Source organism: Myotis lucifugus, unplaced genomic scaffold (genome assembly GCF_000147115.1).
Source record: "Myotis lucifugus unplaced genomic scaffold, Myoluc2.0 scaffold_184, whole genome shotgun sequence".
NCBI lineage: Eukaryota > Metazoa > Chordata > Mammalia > Chiroptera > Vespertilionidae > Myotis > Myotis lucifugus.
The window spans coordinates 2,232,228-2,243,994 of record NW_005871232.1 but is presented as its reverse complement, the minus strand read 5'-3'; the positions used below and the strand labels follow the sequence as shown (position 1 = coordinate 2,243,994).

The window sequence follows — 11,767 nt, the reverse complement described above, 5'->3', positions numbered from 1 at the left end:
TCATTGGGATTTTATCTGAGGGCAGAAACTCCACTGCAGTCATTAGTGCAAATATAAAGAATCAAGAAAGACGTTTTTAAAAGAACAGCTATCCCTCATCTACATCCTAAATCATCAAATATTTTTATCCATTGTCCTTTACAATTATGAGTTTCTTAAAAATGTTTTATTGCCCTAGCCGGCTTGGCTCAGTAGATAGAGCATCAGCCTGCAGACTCAAGGGTCCCAGGTTCGATTCCGGCCAAGGGCACATGCCTGGGTTGCGGGCTCAATCCCCAGTAGGGGGTGTGCAGGAGGCAGCCGATCAATGATTCTCTCTCATTACTGATGTTTTTATCTCTCTCTCCTTCTCTCTTCCTCTCTGAAATCAATAAAGAAATACATTTAAATGTTTTATTGTATTCCTATGCACAACAGAGATAATAAATAAAAGTAGCCGTGTACTAAGCACCACTGCTTCTTGCTTCAAAGAATGTCCAGTAGATTTTCTATTACTTGCAAGACATACATGTAAAATATACATTAAATATTCCAGTTGTATGAATAATAAAAATTACAAAAAACTTCAATAAATAAAATTTGTGCCTAATGTACAATGTAACAATGTTCTTATGAAGAAGTTTTAATATAGAACAGAACATTCTTTTTTTTCCAGAAATTTTAAAAAATGTATTCTTCTTTTAACAACATCTAAGGTTTATGAACTTTCAAATATACACAAAGAAATGTCTGGTTGCCTATTGCTTTCCTGAATTCTTGTCTGAACTACAGCCTAGCTATCCTGAATAAAGAAAATTGTCTAATGTCTCTTTCTGCTTTCTTTCTTTCGCTCAGACTTTCATTTTCTTATTGATAACAATTTACTCTATCATAGAAATTTAAAAATAACTCCTGACTTTTCCATTCTCTTTTAGCACATGCATATTTATACCATGACTGCATGACCTTAAATATATTATTTAACCTCAAAGAGCCTGTTTTCTCATTTGTAAAAGAGGATAATGATACCTATCTAAAAAGGTTGTAAAGGTTTTTGAAATAAAGGATGTAAAGGTTTTAGTACAATCCTTTGTATTTGGCAAATGAATTATAAATGGTAGCATTATCTACATTATTCCTTCATCAATGTCCCCTTATTAATTAATTTCTGATTTTAGTAATTTGAATATACTGTCTTTTTTCCTTAGTTAATCCAGCTAAAGATTTGTTAATTCATTGGTCTTTTCAAAGAACCCTTTTTTTTTAATGACTATTTTTTTCTATTCTCTATTTCATTCATTTCTGCTCTAATCTTATTATTTCCTTCCTCTTTATGGCTTCAAACTTAATTGAATATAATATATTCAAGAATTAATATTTCCTCAAATGCCTAAACTGTAAGAATAAATAAGTACTTCTGAGTCCTGGGGCCAAGAGCAGCCTATTTGTTAGATTTACTGTTTAAATCCCTATGGACAGCTCTCATATAATTCACAGTAGAATATTACTACGTCTTTATGAAGATGTTTGGAAAAGGCAAGAGGTCATGGGCGAGAATTACCCTACATTAAATGTTAAGGCGATCTTCTATTTTGTGAGACTTGTGCCAGACTGAAAGAGAGCAATACCATGGGTCTCTTGAGTATTTACAGGAAAAATTGAAATCAAGCCTCTCATTTCTAGATTATCATGTCATCATGAGACATGACAGAATTTGGTCTGTTTCTGAAGAAAACAAGAATGACAAGAACCGCCAAACCGGTTTGGCTCAGTGGATAGAGCGTCGGCCTGCAGACTGAAAGGTCCCAGGTTCGATTCCGGTCAAGGGCATGTACCTTGGTTGCGGGCACATCCCCAGTGGGATATGTGCAGGAGGCAGCTGATCGATGTTTCTCTCTCATCGATGTTTCTAACTCTCTATCTCTCTCCCTTCCTCTCTGTAAAAAATCAATAAAATATATTAAAAAAAAAAAAAAGAATGACAAGAACCACCAGTCATCCTATAAACACTCATTTTCCCCTCTTGAGAAAAGATCATGGATGTAATTGACACGATTACTATAATGTGGGTTCCACAATTCTCCCCAAAGATGTAGCTCGTATGTCCCTAAAACTGGCTTTCTAAAGGTCTGCTCAGAAGAGTTACTTTCTCTGATTTTCATCTGCATCTCTTGCTTAGCTTTCACACTTCACCTTACCTGGTCCAGGATCCTCTCCATCGCCAGATACCTCATTCAACCCACCTACCCAGTGCTTCCTATGTTTCATAATCATGATTTTTCTGAGTTAGAGACCTTTGGTCATATCTAAGGAGATGGGATTTTCTGTTATTCTCAAAAAATAACTTCAGCAGAAATCAGAAAAGCATGAAAAACATCCTTTGGACTAAGGGGTGGTTAATGGATACTTACCTGAATTGGGAGGCTTTCTACAGAAAATAATAAAACACTGGTTTAAGCAATAAAGACATTTACAGTATTACCTTAGAATCTAGATGAAAAGAAGCCCATAGTTGGTATACACCAGGTTTAATTCATCAGCTCAATAGCATCAACAAGTACTCAGGTCTTTCCACTTTCTTCTGAGTCATTTCATTGTGTTGGCTTTGTTTTTAAGTTGCCTCCTCTCTGGTTGCAAGATGGCTGCAGCAGGTCTAGTCATTACATTTGGACATGCCAGTGTCCAGGGCAGTTGCCTTTTTCTTGTGTGTATCTTCCTTTCACATTTTAAGAATGAAGTTTTTAAAGATTATATTTAAAATTTTTGGCATCTCTGTGCTGTCAATCTCTTCCATCTTTTCGAATCAAATCATCAATAGTATCTATTAAAAACAAAATGTCTATGTAAAATAATTTATTTTAGTAAGATTCATGGAGCAGTTGCTGAGTGAGCTAGGGATTTTTAGGATTGGGATGAGGAGAGGAGTGTATAGACTATTGGAAGGTGAGAAGCTAATAGGCTTAAATCCAGTAGGAACAGTTTAGGCCCAAGAACAAAAGGTTTGAGCTAGGACTTCTTGGTGTCTTAATTTCTTTTTTTACCTCCGTCTAAAAGATTTGTATTCTATAACTTGCCTTGGCTAACCTTTCTTAATCTCATAATCTCATTTAATCAATAACAACTACTGCACCACCTTCACAATATTCACTTTAAGCATTTCATTCAATGAATATCATCTCCTTTCCTTCCAGCATATTTTATTGTGCAAACTGCAATATTCCTTTGACTCAATAGGACCTCCAATTCATTGACCCTATAAAGTGTTGACTGTTCATCATCCCATCATTTGTCTCTTTCTCAGAACCAAAACACTTCCAAACTGCCCTGTAAATACCCTCATAGCTCAGTGGCCAGAACTGAGTCACATGTTCTTTCTAAACCAAAACTGGTAAGAAAAATATAGTTACCAGGACTAGTTTAAAACAATCATGATTTTTTCCTGATGCGGAGATAGAGAGATCTTCTTCAGAATACCTACACCTAGATTCCAAGGTAAAAGGAAGAATAAATGTTGGATAGTTAACCAATAGTAACTGCTATAGTATTATGTGTTAACATTTATCCTTTTAGCCCTAGCTACGTGACAGTTTTTGAAGTCACTTTTCATTTGTCAAGAATACGGTAGGTATCAGGAAAAGAAACACAAAAGTAGCTATGTTTCTATCAATCACATTCTAGAACTGGTTCTACTAAATCCTTGTTGGATGACTTTAAGTAAGGCATCTGACCTCTATTTGTCTCGATTTCCACATCTACAACATGATATAAATATCTGTCATGGGATAGCTGGAAAGATAATTACACTAAATAAATGCAAAGCAGTATCATTTCCACATTTTAGCTGCCCACACTGCCTGTTTGTTCTATTTTCATGTATTCATTCATTTATACATCTTTTCAACAAATAGTTGCTGACAGTTTACTTAAAGTTAGATATTGGATGAATACTTTGGAATCAGAAAGTTTTCATCATGGCCCCCATATCTAAAGTATTAACCAATGAATGACTTAGCAGCAACTGTTTTGTCTCTTGGAGTACGGAATCAGTAAGGCAGTGTTAAGATGTAATACAAGAAAGATTAAGTGGGGTAATGAGGGGTGTTGTGTAACCATAATGTTTGCTTCAGCTGGAATGTGAACTGTCCTGTTTACAAAAGTGCCTGCAGCCAAGTATGTGAGTCCACAGGTGCCTACATTGCTTTTCTAGCTTAGATATTGTTTGGTTTTAATATTTACTATATATAATATAGGCAAAGCAATGATATGGATTTATGCTACAATAAAATAGTGAACAAAAACTGAAAGAAGACTGGTTCATGCATGGGCTAGTGAGACATGAAATTGACATTAATGGACTAAGGAAAGAAAGCTTTCCTGATGAAGAACTAATAAAGAACTGTTCTGAAAGCTCTCCATTGTTTGGAATGACAAGGAAACATTGATGACTTTAAACTCAGCTAACAGATTGTCTTAAGAATCCAATAGCCCAAAGAGATTTTTCAATTTTGGAAATTTTTTCCTCACATTTCAGAAAAACGTAAGACGCTAAAACACAATTGCTTTTTTCTATGCTTGTTCTTAAAAAATACAGGGGAGAAGAGGGATTTTTACCAGGATTTGGAACCCATTATTCATCTTTGTGATGGGATAACAATATATTTTGGATGAAGGGAACTTCTGGAGGAAATTGTGTTTCTGAGCAATAATACTGGCTTGTGTCGGAAAATAATTATAGAACAGGATTAGAAAGTAAATAGCTACAGTTTACCCCTATTAAATGGGAATAGCAAAACATTAAAATATTGGTAATTTAAGCTTACCATCATTTTGTATCTGGATTCTCAAACAGTTCTGTGGATTTAGAACCAACATTTGATGGGAAGGAAGAATTCCCAACCTCCAAGTCCCATGATGTGTCAGGCCACCAGAAGAAAAGTTTTGTCACTACAAAATAACTCCCTTAGCAGGGTAAAACTGCAGGTCAACTCTATAGCTATGGTGTGGTTCAGTGGAGTTCTATTCATAAGTTGAAACAATTTACAACTCTGCTTAGTTTGATATGCGGGGGAACAATGTTGAGTCTAGCTGTCAGTGACCTTGTGGTTCCTTCTGAGCAAAGATATCTTGTAGTCTGTGGAGCTTGTGATCTACGCGGCCTCCATTCAAGCAAGGTTGAAGGGACTGCTGTTGAAGCAAGAATCACTCCAGCCCTGTCCATGCACATGGGCCACTCTTCTGTTGGCTTCTTCTACTGCAATAATAAAAAGCACTATATCAATAACAGGCAAAGGAAAGATGAAACGTTAGGGAAATAAGATACTAGAGTTAAGACCTTCTTGGCCTAGGGAGAAACTTAGTTGCTTAATGTAGTTGTGAGATAACCGATATCTATGAAAAACTGGCCATTCTTTCAGTTTACTTGATTAAAAGAAAAGTGATAATAAGAAACAGTCTAATGCTCCTTGAAAGTAACTAACTCGGGGCCAGGAACTACATAAAGTCTTTACGTAAACTGTCCAATTTAATCCTCTCAACAATCCAGACATGGGTTTTATCCCCACTGTACAGAGGAAAACAAATCGAGGCAACAGAGTTTAACTTACTCAAGATCTCACAGATATTAAGTGATGAAGCTGGAATTCAGAAACCCGAAAGTCTAACTTCAGAAACCAAGTTCTTAGTGTCTACATAGACAGCCTATCCTTTTCCCCACAGAATTTAGCTTTTTCCTTTATTGTTTCTTCACCAGAAAACCATCTTTTAAAATAAATTCTTTTAAAAGTACAGTAGAAAGCTATAACTTGAAATACCATGTATGACATCATGCAACCTTAAGACAAAATGCCTATTTTAGAAGTCCTATGAATAATCTGGCAAAAATAATCTACCCTATTCTTTAATGTAGTGGACTGAATAAAAAAAAATTCTACTTAAGACAAATTAAAATAATGTAGAAAAAAAGACTTCAACTTTTTCCTTTTCATTCTGAAAGATGTAACAGATTCAAGTGTTACATTCTCAGATTCTCAGAGCTGATCATCCAACTTTTAATGTTTGTTTCTCTCAAATCCTTTCCCATTTTTTTCCCATTTCTCTCAGTTGCAAATCTAAGCCATTTCCAAATTCGGTAAGATTTAACTGTCATCACCCCCCATCTCAGACAAGTTTTTGCCTACTGGGTCACTGAAACAAACAAACAAACAAACAAACAAACAAACAAACAAAAAACTGAGGCTACCAGGCTTGAAATCCAGGAATTCTGACTAACAAATGTACCCATATGCATCCTCTTTCCAATCTCCCCTCAGAAGGTCTCCTCTCCTTCTGGTTCAAATCAAATTCTGACAGTGCTCTTGGTTCCATCCCCTCCCATCTCATTAAGGAACTTGAGTCATTGTTTTTCTATCATATCATTTGTGCTGTTGTAGATTTGCCAAATACATTGCTACCATGCCCACAACTTCTTATGAGGGAAAGCAATCCATCCATAGTCTTTGCAAAGGAGCAGCCATGTTTTATACCATGTAAATTCCTGCGTACCAACTGATTGGACAATGTGGGCACCTATTTCAAAGGGCAGCTAACTTATAGGCTGGCCAAAGAATTAAGACATGTTCCTGACATGAAAAGATAAGCAGGGTCAGTTTCTTAAAACTTCTCAAAAGTGCTCACTGCTTTAAGCATGAGACCCATCTTTAAGTGAGATGATTTTTTTTTTATTATTTAAAAAGTTTTGAAATGATCTTTGATGCATGTCTTGCCCATGAATGTCATTCACTTTAATGTGGAAGCAAGTTTATATCGTATAGTTGCTAGAACGCTAAGAATGTTAATATTGGAATAATAATGTTGAACATTGTTGATAATAATACAACTCACAGAAGCCTATTTTATGCGTTTTAAATACATCATCTTGATACTGTTGTAATTAACTAGTTATTATTAACAGGAAAGGAGCAAAGGGAAGACCAGACATTATAGGCATGTCATTGGGCAGCTTCGCCAGGAAGCTACTACACTCCCCAGGGGACCAACAAAGGGGAGATAGGTGCATGCCCAGTAAGTTGGACTGACATAGGCAAGGTGCTTACTGTCAGTCACACCTGAGAACAAAATGGGCATGGCCACTACACGGATGCAGAATTTGGGATATTTAATTTCCTAAACAAAGGAATTCGCTCTTGGCTCTCGTACTGCTTTGGGGACTCTTGGGACTTGTGTGACTCTGGGTTTGTGGGGCTACTTTGCGTTTGCCCGTATGGCCATGCCCATACACAACGGACTAATGGACTGCAACTAGCCTGATGCTGAACTGGACCCAGCTCCAACATGGAAACTGGACACTGGCTCTGCTTCTAGCTTCACTGAAACCCCAACGACACTTCTATGACTGGACTAAGAGAAATGGGATTTTGGAAACGGAGTAATTTAATTCCACAAAAATAAAAGCTTTCTACCCTATCTCAACCTCCCATGGGGGCCTCTGGAAATGCTTATTCCAGTGGTACCCCAAGAACCCAACTCCCACTAGCAATGGAGAAAGACCACCGACGTTTTTTTCTGATAACAATCTGATTCTTACAGTAATCCTATGGTGTAGGTTCCTAATTTTCAGATAAAAAATCTCAGGCTAAGAGGCCTTGGGTAATTTTCTAAGACCATTCCGTTAATGTGTGGCTGAGCTTGGAGTCTGGATCCAAAGTTTATGTCCTCTTTATACTATATCTGGTTTTTTTCCTAACCAAAAGTATAAAGGCATTGCTTAATTTTATTTTATCATTTGTCATCGTGGCTTGGCATCAAAATAATTGAAGTTGTTTACGTAAGTATATAAACGGCATAAAATTAACAGATGAGTGATTAAAGGAAAAAAATCAAGCTAGGGGCAAATATAGTCCATGCAAATACATGACATAGGTCTTGTAAGTAGTTAGGCAGGATCTGTAAAGGCTGCTTCACTAGGAAGGAGTGATGCCTTTGGGGAGACTTGCTAGCTTCTTCATAGGTTAACATGTAGAGGTACCCCCCTCTGGATCAGAGAGGCACTGAAGGACAGAGTAAGGATGGAGATGACTTGCCAAGAGCCATTTACTAGTGTCTTTGAAGGAAAAGCTACACTTTACAAAGACATGACCCAAACTTCTTCAATACTTACATTCTTTTTCCAACTGGCCTATAAACTGGGGTTCAAGTGGAGAAAATAAGATATTGTTCAGAGTTACGATTTGGGGCGAGTGTCAAAGATTTCTGAGCAATAACCAAGAACAACAACAACAAAACCCCTAGCTGCTGATTTGAGTAATTACAGGGGCGTAGAGTTTGGACTCGGAACGGTGGTAAGTAGAGAGCTTGTTTGCTTCACGTAGCAGATTAACTCACATTTAATAACGGAGTAAATCTGTTGGGCCATGACTCAATGCGCCCAAATGACCAGGATCGCGATGTCTTACTAAGCCTTCAGGGTCAACACACACAGTACTTTTAGGGTGCGGTCTCACATTAGTCAGCTTTGCTCGGCTGGGTCAAGAGACGACCAAAAGCTCAGGAATTAAATTCCCTGGAGAACTGGGCCTCCTTCCCGGTTCTCCTCCGCCTTGTATACTGTTGGTGCTCAACTACGAATGGGCGCCCGCCTTGGGCTTCAGGGGGCAGGCCTCTCGGGTTCTGCACTTTTAACAACCGCCTCGGGTGCGTCTGATGCGATGGTTCAGACCGCATTTTGAAAAGCAGAGTAGGACGGGGAAGGATGGTGAGTACAAGAGTCAGCTGCTCCAAGGCGTCCTGTTTCGGCCGCTTTGGAGGCGAAGGCTGCGTCCGGGCTTATTCACACCTTTGAACCTTCAGAGCGCGGGGGCGTCGTGGCGTCAGGCCCCGCGGCACCTGCGACGAGGACACTCGCCCACGCTCCGGGCCGGCGACGCCAGAGCCGCCCAAACCGCCGGTCCCCAGAGCTCCCCGGGGTTTCCTTCGGTTTCATTTGAGCTCAGGTCCGCGCCGGGCCTCGCCGCTTCCCGCCGGCGCCCGGGGTCCACCGCCAGCTGCGAGTCCACTGGGGGCTCCGACGGAAGCGACGCCCCGTCCCGCCCCCCGCTGCCCGCCGGAACCGGAAGTCAGCGGCTGCCGCCCGCTCACCGCCCCCCGCGGGCCGCCCGCACCATGCTCCGCGGCGCCCGCTGCCTGCGCGGGGCTCCCTCGGCACCCTCCGCGGTCCTGGCGGTGGCTCTGCTCTCGTCGCTCTCGCGCTGCTCCCTCCTGGAGCCGGAGCACCCCGCGGTCTCGGCGCTCAGCCCCTACTTCGGCACCAAAACTCGCTACGAGGATGCCAACCCCGGGCTGCGGCGGGACCCCGAGGCGCCGCTGCGCGACCCGCAGCTGCTGGAGGAGACCTGCACCCCGGTGCAGCTGGTCGGCCTCATCCGCCACGGCACCCGCTACCCGACGGCCAAGCAGATCCGCAAGCTGCGGCAGCTGCACGGGCTGCTGGAGGCCCGCGGGCCCGGGGGGGACCTGGGCGCCGCGCTGGCCGCCTGGCCGCTGTGGTACGCGGACTGGATGGACGGGCAGCTGGTCGACAAGGGGCGGCAGGACATGCGACAGCTGGCGCTGCGCCTGGCCTCCCTCTTCCCCGCCCTCTTCAGCCGCGAGAACTACGGCCGCCTGCAGCTCATCACCAGCTCCAAGCACCGCTGCGTGGACAGCGGCGCCGCCTTCCTGCAGGGGCTGTGGCAGCACTTCCACCCCGGGCTGCCGCCCCCCGACGTCGCAGGTGACCTCTGGGGCGCCGGGCCAGTCCCCTGCCTCCTCCTCCCCCCCCACCCCCCTTCACCTCTCGCCTTCAGACCTCCCCCAGATCCTGGACTTCCCCAATCCCAGCCTCTCACTTCCCTCTGTCTCTCGATCCCCATCTCTCGAACCCCATCCCATGGTTTGGTCTGGACTTGGACTTGGCTCTCTCGCTTCTCATACATACATTTATTTGTTCATTTCTCAGGTATGAATATGGCATCTTCTGCGTGCGGGACGTTGTAGTAGACATTAGGGGATCCAATAGGAAAAGAGACAGACCAGGGCCGTTTTTGACCATCCATTCCCAAAATTGAATTGCCCCCTCTGAGCAACAAACCCTCCTTTTCTCCCCTCCCCGGCTGCTCGTTCTACAATTGGGCACATTTAAATACGTTCTAGGACTTTCTTCCTGAGGCGTTGTTTCTGATACTATTTGGATTCTTTTTTTAAACTTACCATTCTTTTTCAGATGTTGGTTCTAGACCTATCTCCTATTTTAGGAAGATATTCTCAAGTTTTCTTTACTGCTCTGCTTTTTTCTGTTTTGTTCTTATATGTACTATAGCGTGACCTTCGTTGTAGCTGTGGTCCATGGTAACACGCAGTACTTTACTAATTTATTCCATTACTTATTCTTTTGCAAAATTTGAGATATCATCTGGTGGGGCCCTTTCATTTAAAGGTGGGACAGCTGAGCCCAAGAATATGCCTTGTGGGCTCAGGCCCAGATTCCCAGGTCTTCTGTTTCCCAGGAATGATGCTCCCCACCGCCCCCCCCCCCCGAAAATGTTTAATAGACACAGTTAGTACGAATAGCAAACACTTAATACCTGCTATGTGTGCAGCAGCTCGCTGAGGGTGATAGTATTTTCTTCCTATCCGATGAGGAAATTGAAAAACAAACACTAAATAATTCGTCTAATTTCATATAACTAGGTATGGACCCAGAAAGTCTGATTTAGAGTTTGTCTCTCTTTTTTTTTAAAAATATATTTTATTGATTTTTTTACAGAGAGGAAGGGAGAGGGATAAAGAGTTAGAAACATCAATGAGAGAGAAACATCGACCAGCTGCCTCCTGCACACCTCCTACTGGGGATGTGCCCGCAACCAAGGTACATGCCCTTGACCGGAATCGAACCTGGGACCTTTCAGTCCACAGGCCGACGCTCTATCTACTGAGCCAAACCGGTTTGGCTAGAGCTTGTCTCTTAACCCTTACACTATATAAATAACTTCTGTTTGTCTGTAACTTAACACGTTAAGCGCCCAGTCAGTCACCGGTGACTGACGCTATACTTTCTGTCCGGAAGACAAAAAGTGTTAAGGATAAGAATAAAAACATAACATTTTTGTGCCGGAGACATGATTGAGTGTGAATACTTTTTTGATCCTTTTCAAGGTCAGAGTTGAGGTGAGACATCATTTAGTTTCAAAGTTCAAGTGAAAAATGAAGTAGACTGGTTTCTCATTTCTCCAATAGCATCCTTAACAGTTCAACCATTGCCAAGGGGTTCTTCCATGGATTGTGTGTCATGCCATTGCTCTGTGGGTAATTCATCTGGCTGACTTGGAATTAGTCATTGTTGAATTGTGCTTTTTAGTTACAGGTAGGCCTTTTCTATTAATATGAGTGAAAATTCCCCATAAATCAGTTAAATTAACTGAATGTTCAAAGTAGAATATACTTTAGTATAGCACAGTATATACAAGGTGGGGTAAAAGTAGGTTTACAGTTGTTCATATGGAAAGTAATACAGTAAATAATAATATTTACATTTGTACATTTGGGCTTTTGAGGGAGGACACAATTAAATTTTGTATTCTTACAGAAACAACGATGCCTTTGTTTCTGTTTAAAGAGCAGCAGTATTAGATAATAGCATGGATGAAATATCCAGATCCACTTGGAAAATTGTATTTTGAGATCACAAAAAGATGACTTGTTTTCCAGTTAACATGCTTTCTTAAGAATTGTAATCTAATATGCAATTAAAGTGGGC

General features: G+C 41.3%; 1 protein-coding gene and 1 long non-coding RNA gene across 4 annotated transcripts in view; one reads left to right on the top strand and one right to left on the bottom strand.

Annotated features, from left to right (window-relative positions):
• Positions 1–2,490: 2,490 nt before the first annotated feature.
• LOC102430341 lies at positions 2,491–8,557 on the bottom strand. The gene is made up of 3 exons (XR_330302.3): positions 8,359–8,557; positions 4,800–5,230; positions 2,491–2,800 (listed from the first exon to the last, which is right to left on the bottom strand). It is a non-coding gene; the product is annotated as an uncharacterized LOC102430341 (long non-coding RNA).
• A 94-nt stretch (positions 8,558–8,651) lies between these two features.
• MINPP1 (multiple inositol-polyphosphate phosphatase 1) overlaps positions 8,652–11,767 on the top strand; it is a 21,271-nt gene continuing 18,155 nt past the window's right edge. For all 3 annotated transcript variants that reach the window (XM_006096636.3, XM_023760474.1, XM_014462544.2), the window contains exon 1: positions 8,652–9,745. In XM_006096636.3, the coding sequence (XP_006096698.2) occupies positions 8,677–9,745 (1,069 nt within the window). In that variant the 5' untranslated portion in view covers positions 8,652–8,676. The remainder of the gene's footprint in view (positions 9,746–11,767) is intronic.